Source organism: Phycodurus eques, chromosome 13 (genome assembly GCF_024500275.1).
Source record: "Phycodurus eques isolate BA_2022a chromosome 13, UOR_Pequ_1.1, whole genome shotgun sequence".
NCBI lineage: Eukaryota > Metazoa > Chordata > Actinopteri > Syngnathiformes > Syngnathidae > Phycodurus > Phycodurus eques.
In genome coordinates, this window is record NC_084537.1 from 20,291,030 (window position 1) to 20,311,285 (window position 20,256).

The 20,256-nt window shown below is 43.5% G+C and overlaps 1 protein-coding gene across 2 annotated transcripts in view; it reads left to right on the forward strand.

Annotated features, from left to right (window-relative positions):
- pde1cb (phosphodiesterase 1C, calmodulin-dependent b) overlaps nucleotides 1-20,256 on the forward strand; it is a 100,503-nt gene that overhangs the window by 14,644 nt on the left and 65,603 nt on the right. For both annotated transcript variants that reach the window (XM_061693862.1, XM_061693863.1), the window contains exons 2-3: nucleotides 5,946-5,996; nucleotides 7,066-7,231. In XM_061693862.1, the coding sequence (XP_061549846.1) occupies nucleotides 5,946-5,996; nucleotides 7,066-7,231 (217 nt within the window). The remainder of the gene's footprint in view (nucleotides 1-5,945; nucleotides 5,997-7,065; nucleotides 7,232-20,256) is intronic.

Genomic DNA, 20,256 nt, shown 5'->3' on the forward strand with positions numbered 1-20,256 from the left:
TCGAGCCTCAGCTCGGCGCATTAGTCCAGTCAGCTGAAGTTGTTGCTTCCCGCTGCACTGCGAGCCCTCCATGGAAACAAGCAAGCTTTCAAACCGCCGCTGACGTCACCTGGGATTCATGCTATTGTCTTGACAACCCAAGTGTGGATGAACCTGGGGGGGGGGGGAGTAGGAAACTAAAAAAACAAATCAATGCAAAAATGTCGTTAAATCTGACATTTGTTCAAGAAGTTTTGTAGTTTGGTCACATGTGGCACTTTTACTGGTGGTAAGCAAGTCCTGATAGTGGAATTGCTGTGAAATCTTCCAAGTGAACTTGCCTGTGTTCGTGGAAAAAATAAGAGGTGTGTCAAAGTTCCAGGACTGGTGTTCCAAAAGATATACAGTACATAGTTCAACCTCAAACTACTATTTTCCCCTTCCATGCGGGCCAGATGATCAACCAGCACCTCCACAAAGAGATCCTGTGGCGTTTCCTTTGTTCAATGCTTGCGAAGAGGCGACAGTTGTGGGAGGACAACTTATGGCTGCTTCACCATGACAGTCCGCCTGCCCACAATGCCGTGGGCATCTGACAGTTCCTGGCTGAGAAGAACATCACCATGCTGGAGCAACCTCTGTACTCACCCGACCTGGTTCTGTGTGATTTTTATTTTTTCTTCTTACCAAGCTCATGGTGCTCATCAAGGGGACTTGTTTTAAGGACGTGGATCAAGATGGCCATGATAATGGCTCTGTGGAGGATTCTGGAAGAATCCTTAAAGGAGCACATTCAGGCTGGGGAAGTGTGTCAGTGTGATTAGATGGAGGGGACAACTTGTAATTTGGAGTTTGTATTTGAAATACAGTGTACCCCTGCTATTCGTGGTGGATATGGACCGATCCCAACTGCGAATGGTGAAAATCTACGACTCTTTTGTGATATCAGTCATGGAAGTGACACACCTCGTACATATAGCAGGGTGTTCACAGGTACTTAAAGATCACATGAATTCAGAGATGTTTCTAAATATATTACACATTTGAAGATAATTTCTGAAAATGTGGAGACTGAGAACTATGTAGTACTGAATTGGTGAGATATAGTGTTTTAACCTTTTCACCATTTCAGTTTTCCCGATCTTAGGGAGGCCGCACGGTGACCACCTCACAGTTCTGAGGACCCGAGTTTAAATCCACCCTTGCCTGTATGGAGTTTACATGTTCTCCCCATGCCTGCGTGGCTTACACATGATTTGTGATGTGTTCATTCTATGAATGCATGGTCATAATTTTGATCAAAGATGCCCTAAAGCCTTTAAAAAGTGTTAAAATGTGCTTTGATAAGCCAACAAATATGCTGTTAAACAGAAGACATCAAAATTAGGGCCACCGGCAATTTATTTCTCTTAGGAATTGGGGAAATTGCCTTCTAAAACTTTTATTAGCCTGTTTTAAGTAAATTATTAAGATTCTTAACCATTCTAGTGGATAATTTAGTTACCCATTGGTAATAGTAAAACACGCAGCCTTCACTTCGATGCCTGGAGTTTTACAGTTATGAGTCTTCAAACTCTCAGGTTTGTCGTATTTTGAAATCTAGTGAGTTCTCATGTGACAAACTATGTTTTGCATGACTTGAGAGGTGTATTTTTCCTGAACATTGTTGATTGAATCCATATTGTTATGACTTCAAGGTTTTTTTTAAATGAGAGGTTCCTCACTGCAGAGCTAGATGATGACAGTGCAGGTGCAGCAGCTTGAGAAAAACGAATAAAACATATTTTTAAAACCTACTCGGCCAACTTCAGCTATGTTATAGGTTTTTAAGTCATCCTACCAGTGTGGAAACTCTACAAAATGGGCCGCAAAAACTCACTTTGTTGTGTGTTTGGTTTGAGTGTAAGGCCATTTTAGCCTTACTGTTAGGGATGTCCCGATCAGCTATTTATCGGATAATGTTCCCATATCAGCATGCAAATGAGTATTGGATTATATTGGAATGGACTAAAATGTCCGATACAAGCACTCTGATACAAGAAGTCCATTCAAGACGCCGTTCCACCACCTCTTTCTAGCCGAGAAATCCAACTTTATGCATTTTTAAATTACTGCTGCAGAAGTATATAAGCTAGAAGTAAAATGCGTGAGCATTTTTTTATTTTATTAATTACATTTTCAAGTTTATAATCCCAGTGCTGTCCTGAGCCAAATGCAACAAAATGTCATTCTGTATGTTGTGCCTACCTGATTAAGTCTAAACTATAATTTGTATTTGTTTGATTTATTTATTTTTCAGGGTCTTCTAATTTGTTTGTAAATGTATTTTATTCAATTGTATAATATGTTTGTTTAAATTAAACAATGATTATTTAACTCTTTAGAACGTATATGTTTTATGCAGGAGGAGTTTTTCTGTGTTTCATGTACTGCATCTGTGGTAACTTATTATGGACATTTATTGAAAATTGCAGATGGACAAAATGAGGTTTGATAGGGAAGAAACAGAAAACCTGAAGTGAAATTTAAACATTTCCCGTTGCGCCCGATAATCTCTCAAGGCACATGGTGCACTGGTTGGATTTGCTGGTCTAAGCATCCATTTTGATTGTCTCCAATTCTTGAAGATGATTTTATGGTCCAAGATTACTCAGAAAGAAGATATGCAATCTGTCCTGAAATAATCTCCTGGTGTCCCTCATTGAAGCCAAAATCACAACCCTGAGAGTTTGAGCTCTAGTAAATTGACTTTCCATTTGCATGGGAGTAAGTCTCAAAATCCGCTCTTGTCACACGCGATCTATAATTCAATGCCACGCTCTCGGCAAGCATGGACAGTTGTCATGCCAACCTAGAAGAATGACAATCAATGGTTTCGCCGGGCCGGGGTTCTCGGTGCACACGGTTGTGTTCCCCAATCACCACCTCTGAAGCGTGACTGCGAAGCACCGCTCCCTCATTGTCCCTCACGTCCAGTGCTCTTATTAAACGTGGAGCCTAGCCACTGATGTTTGGACTCCCAACTGTGGTGCTCTGTCGCGAGCAGAGCTTGTTAGAGCCGCAGTGTCTCTATTGATGATACACAGTTCTGTAAACACATTTCACCTTCACCCTTAGCCTGTCAAGGTAAAGGCAAACCAGATGTTTTTCTGTGTTACTGACAGTTTCTAACTTAAATGTCCACTGTCGATCAAATACCTATTATGACCAGGAAAATTGATGCTACTTCTAGTATTTCGCTTAAAGCTGACTTCTAGTATATCTGCTTAAAGCCTCTAGTGGCAGGAATGTATATCCCACTGAGTTGTTACGGCGCTTTTCCTGGCTGTGACAGTGAGGCCCTCAAAAGAGGCCCCCTCTTCTGTCTTTTTCTGTGTGATGTGCACTCACAGCAAACAACAAGGCACTACAAAGTGGCCTTGCCAGCCTGAGGTCCCTGTGTAGTCAAACCCACCCCCACACACCACCACTCTTTCGTCTTTCTCTGCGTGATGTTCACGCACTCGTGGCAGTCAACGAGGCGCTCAAAAGCAGCCACACCGGTGAACTATCCAAAGGGAAGATGGACTTTCATTGTGTAGGCATAGCTAGCAAAGCTAGAAGTCACAACAACAGAGGGCGAAGCCCCGTGAGGGAGACCAGGAACATGGGCAGCTAGTTTCTGTGGGTGTCTGGACGTAAGCTTTGGCCTACTGTAGCTCCCTGCAAGTGTTCTCCTTATTTTATTTGTGTGCTTGACTGTTTGTATCGTTCAACAAACATCAGAAAGTGCATCTGTAACTATCGCGTTCCTTTAAAAAAAAAAAAAAAAGTCACTCTTGGCAGCGCATCTGAAGCTCACTTGTAATAAATGTTTTAGCTTGCAACACAAGGAAAAAAAATAAATCACCAAACAATGGCTCTTTTCTCAAGGTAAGGTAAGTCAAGGTACCAAAGAAGAAGCTGTGCTGACCGTTATCTTATCTGGTAACTACATTATGGTTGCAAGCTCTTCTCCTTGTCATTTTTATTATGGTGAATGATTGTTGTTAGAAAAAGCACGATTATGCGTCAAAATGAAAATACTGTATTCTTCACAACACATGCCCATTTCAGTTTGAGATCCTCATTGCTCCAATGAAATGAAGACTAGAGTGACAGCCAGAAATGATACAAGTACAAGGCTACCTTACAACCTTAAGTTTATTGAGGTTCATTCCCAAATTAGTCTTTCCTGTATCTAAAGGACCTTGTCAAGGGTGCAGACAGATGCCAGACAGCAAAAACATAACTAGTTATATTAGTCCCAGAAACATTTTTATACCTGTGGATTATGTTAATGTTCTTAGAAATCAATTGCAATGATGTCTCTGGTATCAGTTGTAAGTTAAATTTACCACCTGGTTGTTTATCCCTCCCCAAGGAGAGGATGTTGCCCCCTCTTTCATCGGGTTTTAGACTGCAGATGGTCAGGTCCACCCAGGATTTATGTCCTGCAGTGGGTCAAGCTTGGAGATGGGGTTCAACCACAGAGGACGCTAGGAGTACCATCTGTCGCTATTAGGACACAATTTAAAGTTTCCTACGCTGCAATTGCATATGGTAGGACTCAAATCGAAGACTTCAGTTTTAAAACTAATGGTAGTTATTGAGAGTGGGGTACAACTCAGTTATCCATCTCCATACAGGAGACTTTGGGGGGGTGCTTTCCAAACCTATACTTTGCTTTTTTCCACATCAGTAATGGGTTTACAAACTTGTACAAGTCCAGCAATTTAACCATGATAACCGTTTGATGTACAGACTAGTGAGTCAAATGATTCTACGAAATACAATCTGAAGCAAATGTTTAAAGACCCTGTAAAGTGATGTTTCTAAATATATTTCATATGTTTGAAGATAAACTGCAAACACTGAGAACAATTTAGCACTGAATTGTTGAGATATAGCATTAAACTCTTTTTCGCCATTTGAGTTGTCCGGATCTTGTGGGCGTGGTTAAACCAAGCCAGACTTTCTGACATGAGTCTGCCCCCCGCTTAATAAGGGCTGAGCGAAGTCATTCCAGACGACCTGGCTGCCGGTCCACTTGCTAGCTTACTAGCCTGCTAGACCGCTGTTATGTGGACCAACACACGACACAAAACCGAGGGAGGCGGTGACGTTTTGGATGACGCAGACACTGGTCCGCAAGCTACTGGGCTAACTATTTAGTCCGCCAGAACACTGTTTGGTGTTGAAATTGTCCAATAGGTTCCCGTCTCACTCGGTTTTGTGACGTTTGTGGGTCCGCATAACAGAGACACAGAAGGAAAGGTTTACTGTATTTTAAACACAGGCACACCTTATTCACACACATGGCTCACACTATAGGCATTTGAGCACTGCATTGCGCACATAACGTATTTAAGGCTAACCGTACACATGGATTGATATCCTTATATACTGTACACATTTCCCCTACATTGTCTCACAAAACGAAATGCGGGATTTGACTTTTTTGTTTTGTTTTTACTGCTCTCACTCTGATTTTCATTCTAGGAAGATGACACAACATTAAACACAGCTCACTGCCCCTTGCTAAGAATATGCAATACCCCTTTTCCAAAGACACTGAAATTGCCTGGGGATATGTTGTAATAAACCTGAGAGTTCAAGTGTACTTTGACTTTGTACAAAGCTGGCTCACTTTCCAGCGATCCACATCACCATGGTAACTTAAGCCTCTGGCCAGAGCTGCTCCAGAGTGGGTTAAGATTTGGGAAAAAAGACACAAAAGAACATTAAAGTGCAGCCATTTAGTTTGTCCCAATGATCTGTCACTGTAAGATCCTTTAAACCGAAGTACATGGCTATATAATTATATCACATTTTCAATGACGTTGCACATCTTTGTCAAGTTCCTGATGTGTCTCATTCATTTTCCCCCTGCTCATACCAGGGTGTAATCGCTTGGCTTTATCCATTTTTATTTTTCTTCCTTCCAGTGGCGAACGAAGATGGCGAAAGCACAAGTCGACCGCAGGCCAATTTTGCACGTAAGTGTATGAACTGTAGAATCATTCATTAGAGTACAGCTTTTCACTCTCTGTGAGGTGACCACATCACTATACTTTATCATGTGCAATCAATATACCATATCTATTGCAGTATGTCCAACCATACACTGTCCATATTTATTACTTTAGCAATACCTGCAAACATTACGATATGCCTATATGTAGGATTTTCATCTTTCCAAACTTCTTTACATCCTCTCTGTGTTGTGCATTTTAGTATAATGATTATATCTTTTGTGAATGTATTTACAGTGTTTATAGTGTTTATCATTAGCTTTGATTAGCTAGTTGAAATCTCATGATTTCAACTGTTAGTGGTTAGACCTTTGGACACCATTTTGCGTCAAGTTAAAATATTAGCGATATCTGAAGACATTTGCTCCAGTGACATGGAGAGAAAGGCAGAACAATTACCTGCTCTTCCATTAGATGGCAGAAGGTACAATAAACCTGTGTATCCACCTGCTGCCATTCATATAAGAGAATACGTCGAGACTTCCAGCGACTATATCAGCTTTATGCTCAATCAAACCGGCCAGGATTTCACACAGAGTAAGTCCATTTGTGAGTAAAGTGAGACGAGATCATTATAGTTTTTATTTAATTTAATTTTATTATTATTATTTTTTTTGTTTGGTGTTGTGCCATGACCTTTTTCTTCTGTAAAATGGGAGCCTTGGTTCAATAAAGGTTATGGATAAAATGCTATAAAGGACTGTGATTTTCCATTTGAGAGTTATAGTATGCAATTAGTGTAAAACATGATTTCTAACCCACATGCTTAAAAATAAAAATGTCTAATCCAAATGAGAATTTTTTTAAAATATGTTTGATACATACTGTATTTTCCAGTGTCATTTAGTGTCACTAGCTGTGTTACATTACTTACCCACATGATGGCAGCATTGGAATGCTTCTTCGGGGCCTTCAAGTGAGACAGCTTCGTCGCTGTTTTTGTGTACTGGCGACCCACCATTATACAAACTAAGCTCCCCCTTTACAGCAACACACACAAACAGTATAATGCCTCTTTTTTTTGTATTTGCAGGCTCAAAGTCCCAGAGTGCTTTATGGAACGCCATCACGGCAGGGATGGGCATCCAAGGCAAAGAGCAGAAGCCCCCCCAGAATGACACCAGGAGTCCTGAGGAGATTCTGGCGGATGAGCTCCCCCTGAAGGATGAGGCGGATGCCACCGAGAAGACCGCCATCAGGTTTGATACTTGTTAGGCCGCTGAAAACTCAAAACGTCCGCTCAGTGAACATCCAAACCCCACTTTTTCTGTGGCTTTTTTTACGATGGTGCCATAAAGTGACTAGTGAGGAAGTTTGTGATGATAGCAATCTGTTTTTTTCCACCGTGCTGCCCGATGACAACAGTGGAACCGCAAATATAGTACGACACCGGAAATGTCTGGCTGCACAGTACAATGCTAGCAATGGACTTAGTAATTAAATATCAGTTGCATACAAAATGTAATCTTACCCATAGCTGTTATATAAATATAATTCAATACTATAATATACATAACATATTAGCCCATTTAATTTAGTTTTCTCTTTATTCTTGTATGTCTTAAAACCCTGCCTTTACAATTTAGTTATGTTGAGTAATTCACTTTCCATAATTTCGTATGGGAAATCAACTTTTGAGATTCGACTGTATATATTTTAACAGTGCAATGAGCCCTGTGTCAGTCATGTGACACTCGAGTGCATTCACTTTAGAGATAATAGAGACAGGAGTAGCATACTTATCGGGGTTTCATTTGCATAGGGTCAATCTACCATAGTCACTATGTGCATATAGTGTGTGCAAGTGTCTATGCTTGGCATTCTGGGCTGAATTTATTTATTTTTTTGTATTTTTTTCAGTGAATTTTTGAAATGATGCGCTACCATTTGAAATAGAACTAGATAGTCTATCTGACATTTAATTCTTGCTGCTTACACACCCACACACACTCACATATGTGCACACGGAACTGTGCTAATTGCTATGTATGGTCGCTGACCTCCAGGGATGCGGCCGAGATTGATTCCACCTTGGCAACAAGCACTTCAAAATCCCATTAACATAATGCCTTGTCACTTTTGGAGTATTGAACTGCTTTTAACCGTCTGATTCCAATTAAGCTTGATGGCTCTAGAGACAAAATTGCTGCCGGTGACGCGACGTGAGCGATTCCAGGCGCATGGTCAAAATGCATTATGATTGTATGCAAGATTTGAATTGGAGATGAGCTCATTTTGTTTCTTACCCTTTCAATATCTTTGTTTTTTTTCCAGCAATTTCAAAATGCAGTGCTGTTGTTGTCGCCAGTAATCTGTTTCTCTGTGACACAAACCTTCATTTCACTGAGGGAAAAAAAGCTCATTTGTTTCCGAGACTGAGACTTTGTCCTGTGCTATTTTAAGACACTCATAGCTTAGATTCATCAAGATATGTTAAGTACTCACCACATATTGACTGTTTGACTATTGATTTGCATAGCTGTCTTCGAACTTGATAGTCTTAATCAGTTATGGGGGAAAAAGGACAATTATTATGACATGCCACCTCTCCGCCAGTGTGCTGAGAGGGCCAACTTCAAAATAAAAGCTGAATATATTACTACATTGGACATCAATGCCATTTTAGGCTTTTAATTTAAAGTTGGCACCAGAGCGCAGTGCAGGAGCTTTAATGAAGTCTTAACCATGGATTCGCCCCCTGGTGGCTGGCTGACAACGTTGCGGGCACTGCTGCAAATGAGGCACTTTTCATATGCAGCAGTGCCCACATTTTAGAGGTAAAATCAGGCTCATTTAATCGTGGCAGCCAAAATCGCGATCACTATTACAATTCGATGAATTGTGGAGCCGCAAGGAGCATTTAAAAAATAAATAAATTTAATTAAAAAAAATCACAATCCAAACCAATCCCCGGAGTTGTCAGAATCCCCCAATAATTAAGAATTAAAGGACACAGTACACCCGCAATTTTTTTGTCTCTCTGACATTAGCCTGTTTTGAGGGGCAGTCCACTCGAATAAAAATGAGCCACTGCTCGCTCATCTGGCTCCCTTGACTGCAGGACAGGAGAGACTATGACAAATAGGGGTGGAGCCTTTAGGAAAAGGGTGTTTTTTGTTGTTGTTGTTTCATGCTCTTCAATACAAATCCATTTACCCCCTTTCAGTCATTGTCTGGGAAATCCCACTAAGGTCAGTAGTATTTGGCCAAGGAAAAAAGTGGTTAATCGAGGGTAAATCCATCGAGGAATTGAGGGGATCTACAAGTGACATGACAGCTGGCAAGATTAGAGTAGGGGGTGATAATATGAGCAAAATATATGTCCGTAATCTATAAAGTGATATCACTGCTGTGTTACCTGAGCTGCCAGTTATCCTCGAGGGAGATGAAAAGTAGATTTTATGGAAGGAAGGAGTGTTGGCATGAGCTGCAGCTGGCAGGAAAGGAGTATTGGCTATTGACTTTCTTGAATTAAACTAAGTTAAGGTGTCTAGGAGGTATATATCACACATTTTTAGAAGTGCGAATGTCGCAGCTGCTGAAAATGTTCAAAAGTCCCCCTCACCGCGCGTTTGAGTGCATCCATGAGTCACCGTAAACGATATGGAGCCATTGGTGTTTTAACACTCACTGACTCATCTGCCCAACTGGTGTCATGCCTTTTATGTTTTAAAGAGCCTGCCGGTGTAACTGGCCTTTTGCTGAGGGTGAAAACAGGAATGTTTGTGAATGGCGTTGGCGTACGTACCACTAGTGACCCACTGCTGTGCATGCGGCATCATTCCTCAGTTCGTACCGACTGGAGGTATTTACGATGTCATGATTTGATTAAATTAAATTTGAAACAATAACCATACCATGTTCTCATTTGGCAGGTTAGTCTGACCTCTTCTGGTTTTGATTTCAAATGACTGTTACGCTCTGTACTCAAACCCATAAAGGACCAGTAACACACAAAAACATGTAAATAAGCCTATCTAAGGTATTTATTAGTTAAAGGCAACATGCATTTTTTTTCTTCACAATTTAAAACTGTTTCCAGGTGATGGATAGAGGTACTCTTTACAGCTGCTAAAATCTGCCTTTTTAGAGTTGGTGATGCTCCCTCACAGCCACTGCTAACTCACCCATTCTTCTGTGGGTATGGCTTTCGTCACCACGATGACTATGATTTAAAAAAAATAAAAAAAATAATTAATATATCCATCCATCCATTTTCTGAGCCGCTTCTCCTCACTAGGGTCGCGGGCGTGCTGGAGCCTATGCCAGTTGTCATCGGGCAGGAGGCAGGGTACACCCTGTACTGGTTGCCAGCCAATTGCAGGGCACATAGAAACAAACAACCATTCGCACTCACAGTCATGCCTACGGGCAATTTAGAATCTCCAATTAATGCATGTTTTTGGGATGACGGAGGAAACCGGAGTGCCCGGAGAAAACCCACGCAGGCACGGGGAGAACATGCAAACTCCACACAGGCGGGGCCGGGGATTGAACCCGGGTCCTCAGAACTGTGAGGCTGACACTCTAACCAGTCGGTCACCGTGCCGCCAATTAATACAAATAATTAAAATTTAAAAAAGAACATCTTCTAAATAATTTAACAAGGCATGCAAATTCCAGTTTTCTTTTAAGATTTTTTTAGTTTTTAGATGAGACAAAAAAGAGTTTCTGGTGAAACTTTTTGAAATCTTTTCAAAATATTTCTGCTAGAGGTGCTGCCACTGTGACCTGACCTTGAATAAGTGGAAATGGATGAATGGATGGATAATCTAGTTTCAGCAGCTGGAAACAACCACCCCAATTTAACGGAAGTTTCATTGTTCTAGTACATTGACGCACTATAGAGATGATCAATTAATGAGTAATTTTTTTATGGATTGCTAATTATATCTCTAATTTTTTTCTGGAAGCGGAAGGAATGCATGTTATCAAAAAAGTTGTGGTTGCAGCCCTGTCTTAACTGATGTCACGTTATTGTTTTTCAGTCCACAGAGATTAAATCGACAAACTGTTTGTTTTTATGATGCACTTTTCTTAAAAAGAAAACATTTAAGATGTTTTCTATTATTAAATGTATTTTTTGTTGTATACATCATTTTATTTGAAAATTTTTTATTTATTGGAGAGTTTACTGTAGTTTTTTTGGTTTCATTCTGGATCTCAATACATCTGTTTGGGCTTAGACAAAATAAAATTACTTTTACGTTTTGGATTTTGCTGCCTTTCTGTAGCTACCTAAAGTGAACCGAACCGTGACCTTAAAACCGAGGTATGTAACCAACCTTTCGGTTGGCCCTTACACCCTTAAGTTTGCCCATTCCAAGTTCACCATCTTGGGCAACTACTGTATACTCCTTTCACTTCCTCGTCAATCCTAGTTCCGGTCCATTTTAGCTTGCTTCGTATGCAACTTAATTTAAATGGTTACAAGTTTGCGTGCTTTCGGTCTATGTTCTAATTGGATTTTGACAACAGTTTCTTTAGCTGGCAAACATTAGATTGGATCAATTTCAGATGATCAACAACATCCAACGCAAAACTCCGTGGCATCGCGGACTTAAAATACACACGTCCGCACGTTTGATTCCAGAGGCCCGCGTGGCTCCTGCGGTCAGCGCTGTGATTTCTTTTCCAGCGGTTAATTGGACACCGCACACCGCAGTTGATTTAAAGCGGTCGGATCTGTGGCAGCCCCCAGTTTAGCTGGCCGACCCCTCCTTTGCCTACCGCTGCTTTCATCACAAGCCTCATGAACCGGCTAATGAGCCTTCACTGGTGTGCGAATGTGTGAGAGTGACCGAGAGTGCTTGGACATTGACCGACTGCGGCGTCACCTCGCAGTGATGATGTTAAAACCACCTGCCCGAGGCTGCGTCATTTTGGCTTTGGCTTTTAATACATTTGCACTACATTAACGGGGCGTGTTGTGGTGCCAAGCTGCCCAAAATCCTGTACCCGCTATTGTTTTACATAAATTTCATCAATGCTGTTAGAGAGCGGCTTTTAACCTTTGCTTAAATCAATATGTTTGTCCTTGTGTATGTAGCCTCTCAAGCTATACTAATTACATTTTGGTCACATTGAAAATACACATCAGTCAAGCCTTTTAGATCACTTAGATTATTTTTAGACACCCCATAGTTGGTAAACACGTAATATACAGCACAGTGTTAATCGATAATAGTTATATGTAGTAGTTCATATGACATTAACGTTTCTTTGGACTTTGTCTCACTTATTTTAACCCATTTTACACTCCCTCTAAAAGCGTCTATGTCAAGCTGCTTATCCATTACACAGTTATAATTCATCAAAGGTAAATCCATTGTGTGAAACATGAGTACATTTTGCAGCAAACTGGTAATCCAATAATCTTTTTTGTGAATGTCAAGATGAGGGGCTGCACAGTTGAGCCAATTATTGCATTGGCTTGTTTTTCCAAAGTTAGTTTTTGCTCCTGTAAAAGGCACTCAAGCATCCACCATCCCAGGGAGGTAGGCTCTTCAGGTGAAAGGTGTAATTCTGCAGGGATCTTTGTCACTTGCGTGTTTGAGTTACTGCCAGTGCCGCTTGCCAAACCCGTGACTCTGAAATGAACTCCGGCAAACAGAAAATGGCCATGCGTCACTGGCCGGGAGAGCCATAAGTGTTGACAACAGAGATATGAGCCAGAATGGGGAATAATGTTTGACTCTAAACTACTGAGGCACAAAACAATGACAGTATGGACATCAACCAATTTACAGGTTGCACTCATTAAGACCAAAGCAACGGAAGAAGGCACATGTCATCCATTTATAATGCTAATGCTCTTCTTGGAAGATCTCACTCTTCGTCATCTTAGGGAAGGGCACAATCAAACTCCTCCGAGCAGCTTTATTCTTAAAAATGCAAGACTGCTGAAGATTCTGAGAGCTTTTCTCCCATCCCTTTAGAAACATTTCAATTCATTTGATCAAGAAATAAAATACATGTATTGTAGGGATCTGGACCGCGACTTCCCCAAAACTCACTTTATATGACCCTCTGGAAAGTTGGAAAAAAATCTTCCCCAACATCAGTTTCATCAGTCGAAACGAAACTTCTCGACTTCCCCAAAACTCACTTTATATGACCCTCTGGAAAGTTAGAAAAATATCTCCCCCAACATCAGCTTCATCAGTCGAAACGAAACTTCGTGGGCGTGTCTGTCATAACAGGATGCACGAAAAAGTTCCAGCAACCCATTCCTGAAATTTAGCAGGAAGTTGGCCACTCATGCCAGAGTAGCATCTGCACCACTTGCACACTGACTGAGGAGTATCTGCAACATTTGCACAATCAACATTGTCCCAGATTATCTATAACTAGCCACTTTAAACTGGATACATTCCTTGAAGTTCAGTGACTGTTTTTATGAATGTCTTTATGTCTCAAAAGTGTTCTCTGTCAATTGACTGTCTATTGTCGTACTAGAGCGGCTCCAACTACCGGAGACAATTTCCTTGTGTTTTTTGGACATACTTGGCAAATAAAGATGATTCTGATTCTGATTTTGGACAAATTCTCCAGCGTGTTCTTGACAAACTCAGATGAGAGAAATCGCCCAATTGAGCCTAAATCTGGAGCAAGTATCCAGGGCAGATGGGTGATGCTAAATTGCTGAGCTTATTTTGTCTACGCCATATAATGCGGGCAGAGCATGGGTTAAAGGTTTGACAATTGTTCCGGGGATTTGCCATGGGAAAAAAGGGTTCTTGAGGGGCTGTTCAGCGTTGCTTGTGGCTTTGCTTTTCACAATCATTTAAAGGTGAGTCATTTGTGTTTTGTTTCTCAATAAATGAAATAATGTTTGTCTTTGCATTTTTAGCACTTTCCTTCAAAGAACAATTTATCACTGAATTGTTTCGCTATAGGTTAAAACACTTGTTTTACCATCCCAGTTGGCTTTTTTTTTTGGGGGGGGGGCTAAAAACTAGCCCTGTGACTGACATTGGGCTGAGGCGTATACTTTCTGGTATAAGGCCCTACCCCACTATATAGCTAACGAGTGCGTCTATGGTTATTTGCCGGAATTGCAAGTTACATAGTAATAATAGCTTGGCCTATTGTAGCACAACCAAATTGTGCCTGAAAAATGCATTTCCCCTGAAGTATTGTTATAAGTAGCTTGCTTGACCATCAGCGCCTAGCTCTGTGTTGTTGTGTGTGTGGATCCCCCACATAAAAGACACAACCACAGCGGCACAGGTTATTCAGCCAGTAGCTAACTACACACACAGAGCGCATATGAACAAACTTATTTGATTGACAGGTGAAGGGATGTCTCCAGTGCCTTCAGCGGACACACCCACACACGCCTGCAGCTTGAAGGCGAGCATTATTTTTCATGTTTTCAGCACCTTATTTTACAAAAAAACACTATTCTCTGTGGTGTGTGTGCAATTTACAAGCCATTTCTTTGGGCCTTTTTAGTGGGTCTTTGACTAATTAATCAGATTGGGGGCCAAGTGTCTACCCTTTATTCTTCATCTTGACCAAGACATTTTTGGAAAAGCTTCTCACAGACACTCCAAAATGTCTTCTTGATGTGTATTTTCAATGTTACCAAAAAGCTTCTTAGTGGAAGCTGTTGGCTACAGTTTTTATTTTTTCATTTTCACTTCCAGACTGTGTCCATGTTCTTTGGGGTATGTTTTCACCTGTATTCTGTCGGAATTAAATATAGGTGGATGCTAGAGCACCCCTGGACTCTTCCAGCTCATCCAATTCGAGAAGAGAATTGATATCTAGATGGGAAATTATGTTTTATGACTGATAATGATACCAATGTGTGACTATAACTGGCACCCACAATTGCTATTTCAATGCATAGATATCCTTATCGACATGCTTGGAAATTTTAATGAGATCTGAATTTTTTATGTACCTCCAAATGGCCACCGCTGCTAATGTCGTGATTACAATGCGTGAGCTTTAAGACGCTCGGGTGCAGCGACCAGAATAGCTTTCCCTAATGTAATTGTCAGAATGATGTGCATATATGACGAGTGTCATTTTGAGCCTTTGTCAGAGTCATTCGTGCAATTCATTTTTGGACGACTTGATTGTTGAGGATTTTTTTGCTGTGTCTGTCATTTAATTCTGAAGGCAAAGCAAAAGAAATGAAATAAAATACTGCAAATCATGTACATTCCTTCATGTGTTTACATGAATTGTTTCCTTGTTAGAGAAGTTGTGCACAAAGTACGAAAACATTGAATAGCTGGCCATGTGCAACAGTCTCGAGAAGGTCAATTAAGTTTACCTGTAAAGGTTGTTGTGCATTTTAGGTTCAGGCTGAAATTTCACCTGAAAGCTGAATTTCCCTAACCTTTTGTAAGTAGTGTACAGGTATTTGTGTAAATCTGCTTAATAACATTCCATCATCCACTGTCAGTGTGGAATATGAAGTGCCGTAAACCGTTGGAATACGTTCTTCTGCGTGCACGCCTCACATCCAGTTCAGAGTGCTGACCTTCAAGGCTTTCTTCGACATAGCCGTTGTCATATTTACACTTGCCGATGACATTTTGATCCAGTTCCCTGGTGTGCAAATTCGTGAACAGAAAACAGTGAAATTGCCAAGCCAGTGTTGCTGCCGCCTTCCCCTCGCGCTGACCTGCAGTCTTCCGCCTGCCACTGTGAGTCCCCCGAGAGGGCATCACAGTTCCACAAAAAGCGGTGATGAAGAGTGCATTTAGGCAAGCTCAAAGCCGAGACACAGCCGCGCCTTTGAAGAGAACATCAGCAGGCTTTGTGGCGCCCGGGTGAACCTCTCACACCAGAGCCATCACTGCAGATGAAAGCCCCGGCTTTATCATGCATCAAGTAATTGAAAGACCACATAGTCTGGCAGGGGAGCCGCTAAGGAAGGCAGGGTTGAGTCATCCTTGCAAGTTTTGGAGAAAAGATCGAGCTTGATGTTCTGGTCGTCTTGATTGTTGCCAGCAAAATAATATATTATACTAGTAAATGGTTTATAGCAGGTCGTCACAAACCTTTTTGAAACTGAGAGCTGCTACTTGAGCCGTCACCTTATCGTGGTGGAGGGGTTTGTGTATCCCAATGATCCTAGGAGCTACGTTGTCCGGAGCTTTATGCCCCTGGCAAGGTCACCCATGACAAACGGGTCCTAGGTGAGGGACCAGACAAAGCACGGCTCAAAGACTCCTTACGATGATGACAAACGATGGACTTAGTTTCCCCTTGCCCGGACACAGGTCACCGGGGCCCCCCTGTGGTGGCCAGGCCTGCAGCCATGGGGCCTGGCCAGGCACAGCCCGAAAGGGTAATGTGGGTCCCCCTTCCAATGGGCTCACCACCTGTGGGAGGGGCCATAGGGGTCGGGTGCAGTGCGAGCTGGGCGGTGGCCAAAGCCAAGGGACCTTGGCGATCCGATCCCCGGCAACAGAAGCTGGCTCTAGGGATGTGGAATGTCACCTCTCTGGCAGGGAAGGAGCCCGAGCTGGTGTGTGAGATTGAGAAGGTCCGACTAGATGTAGTCGGACTCTTCTCCACACACAGCTTGGGCTCTGGTACCAGTCCCCTCGAGAGGGGTTGGACTCCCTTCCACTCTGGAGTTGCCCAAGGTGAGAGGCGCCGAGCAGGTGTGGGTATACTTATTGCCCCCCCGGCTCAGCGCCTGTACGTTGGGGTTCACCCGGGTGGATGAGAGGGTAGCCTCCCTCCGGCTTCGGGTGGGGGGGACGGGTCCTGACTGTTGTTTGAGCCTATGCACCAAACAGCAGTTCAGAGTACGCACCCTTTTTGGAGTCCTTCGAGGGGGTGCTGGAGAGCGCTCCCACTGGGGACTCCATCGTTCTGCTGGGGGACTTCAATACTCATGTGGGCAATGACTGTGAGACCTGGAAGGGCGTAATTGGGAGGAATGGCCCCCCCCGATCAGAACCTGAGCGGTGTTTTGTTATTGGACTTCTGTGCTCATCACGGATTGTCCATAACGAACACCATGTTCAACCATAAGGGTGTTCACACGTGCACTTGGCACCAGGACACCCTAGGTCACAGTTCAACGATCAACTTTGTGGTTGTGTCATCCGACTTGCGGCGCATGTCTTGGACACTCTGGTGAAGAGAGGGGTGGAGCTGTCAACTGATCACCACCTGTTGGTGAGTTGGCTCCGATGGTGGGGGAAGATGCCGGTCCGACGTGGCAGACCCAAACATATTGTGAGGGTCTGCTGGGAACGTCTGGCAGAAAGTTTCAACTCCCACCTCCGAACTTTGCTCATGTTCCGGCGGAGGCGGGGGACATCGAGTCAGAGTGGACCATGTTCCGCGCCTCCATTGCTGAGGCGGCCGACTGGAGCTGTAGCCGTAAGGTGGTCGGTGCCTGTCGTGGCGGCAATACCCGAACCCGTTGGTGGACACCAATGGTGAGGGGTGCCGTCAAGCTGAAGAAGGAGTACTATCGGGCCTTTTTGGCCTTGGGACTCCTGAGGCAGCTGATGGGTACCGACTGGCCAAGCGGAATGCAGCTTTGGTGGTCGCTGAAGCAAAAACTCTGTTATGGGAGGAGTTCGGTGAGGCCACGGAGAAAGACTTCCGGAAGGGCTTCGAGGATATTCTGGTCCACCATCCGGCATCTCAGGAGGGGAAAGCAGTGCACCACAAACACTGTGTATAGTGGGGATGGGGCGCTGCTAACCTCGACTTGGGATGTTGTGAGTCGGTGGGGAGAATACTTCGAAGACCTCCTCAATTCCACTGACACGCCTTCCCATGAGGAAGCAGAGTCTGGGTTCTCTGAGGCGGGCTCTCCTATCTCTGGGGTTGAGGTCACCGAGGTGGTTAAAAAGCGCCTCGGTGGCAAGGCCCCGGGGGTGGATGAGATTCGCCCGGAGTTCCTAAAGGCTCTGGATGTTGTGGGGCTGTCCTGGTTGACACGCCTCTGCAACATCGCGTGGACATCTATGACAGTGCCTCTGGATTGGCAGACTCACTCCTCAGCATCCCTGGTAAGGTCTGTTCAGGGGTGCTGGAGAGGAGGGTCCGTCGGGAAATAGAATCTCAGATTCAGGAGGATCAGTGTGGTTTTCGTCCTGGCCGTGGAACAGTGGACCAGCTCTACACTCTCTGCAGGGTCCTCGAGGGTGCATGGGAGTTCGCCCAGACAGTCTACATGTGTTTTGTGGACTTGGAGAAGGCGTTCGACCGTGTCCCTCGGGGAGTCGTGTGGGGGGGTGTTTTAAGAGTATGGGGTACCGAACCCCCTGATACGGGCTGTTCGGTCCCTGTACGACTGGAGTCAGAGTTTCGTCTGCATATCCGGCAGTAAGTCGAACTCGTTCCCGGTGTGGATTGGACTCCCCCAAGGCTGCCCTTTGTCACCGTTTGTGTTCATAACCTTTATGGACAGAATTTCAAGGCGCAGCCGAGGCGTAGAGGGGGTCCGGTTTGGTGGCCTCAGTATTGCAGCTCTACTTTTTGCAGATGTGGTTCTGTTGGCTTCATCAAGCCGTGATCTCCAACTCTCACTGGAGCGGTTCGCAGCCAAGTGTGAAGCGGCACCTCCAAATCTGAGACCATGGTCCTCAGTCGGAAAAGGGTGGCGTGCCCTCTCCAGGTCGGGGATGCGATCCTGCCCCAAGTGGAGGGGTTCAAGTATCGTGGGGTCTTGTTCACGAGTGAGGGAAGAATGGAACGGGAGATCGACAGGCAGATCGGTGCAGCGTCTGCAGCGATGTGGACTTTTTATCGGTCCGTTGTGGTAAAGAAGGAGCTAAGCTGAAAGGCGAAGCTTTCAATTTACGGTCCCACCCTCACCTATGGTGACCTCACCTAACCCGCGACCGGAAGAACAGGATCCCGGATACAATTGGCCGAAATGAGTTCCCTCCGCAGGGTGTCCGGGCTATCTCTCTTAGAGAGAGGGTGAGAAGTTCGGTCATCCGGGAGGATCTCAGAGTAGAGCCGCTGCTCCTCCACATCGAAAGGAGCCAGATGAGGTGTCTGGGACATCTGATTCGGATCCCTCCTGGACGCCTCCCTGGTGAGGTGTTCCGGGCATGTCCCACCGGGAGGAGACCCCGGGGACGACCCAGGACACGCTGGAGAGACTATGTCTTTCGGCTGGCCTGGGAACGCCTCTGGATCCCCCCGGAAGAGCTGGATGAAGTGGCTGGGGAGAGGGAAGTCTGGGCGTCCCTGCTAAAGCTACTGCCCCCGCGACCTGACCTCTGACAAGCAGTACAAAATGGATGGATTGATGGATGGATAGTAAATGGTTTATAGCATGGGTCACCAACATTTTTGAAACTGAGAGCTACTTCTTGGGTACTAAATAATCCAAAGGGCTACGTGTTTGGTACATACTTCTGAAATTACAAATTTTCTTAAGTAACCTTACTAATTTTATGTAAGTATAATCGGTGATATTCTTCTATGTCAGGGGTGTCCAAACTTTTCCCTCTGAGGGCTTTGACATTAAAAATTACTAATGCCGATCATTAAACAATTGTAGATTATTTTAAACTTCATCGCAGCTTTCTATTAAAGGTGATAAGGTGCAAACCTTTTTATTTATTTTTTAATTAAAAATGTGTATTTTTTTATTTATTTATTTATTTTTTTTTAATAAATGTTTTTCATGATCTTGGGGTTGCCCGCAGCTCTGTATCCCACTAAAATAGATCTGCCCCTGCCCTGAGCAGATCTCCATATTCAGAACCAAAACAAGAACAATCCGTAATAAACTGAGAATCTTTGCAGCAGTGTTTATTTACATAATTAATCATCAATGTGCTATGTTCGCAAGTCAGACCGTGACACAGAGCATGATGCAACAGAAAAAGTGTCCCCCCTGATGTTCTCATTGGGTAACAACGTTTTGAGGTCCCACATATAATAGACTATTTTTAATTGGCAAACAAAATGGCGCAAACGTCAAGAACGAAGCGGATTGCTCTGGCCGCTGTAGCTATATTATAAAAGTACAAAGAGAGGAGAACTGCACTGATGCATTTAGGCAGCAGAGACTTGCCACACTTTGCTTTTTAGCCATAGGTACAGATTACTTTATAAATTTTATTGTAAAACGCAATACTTTATATACTGTGTTGGTATGGCTTGGCAACAGGCGACTGGCTCTTATTTTGTACCCGTAAATGTCATTTTTGTTATGAAAGATCATGCGACTGTAACATGGCATTTTTGATTGGCCGCGCCCATTACATCTGTT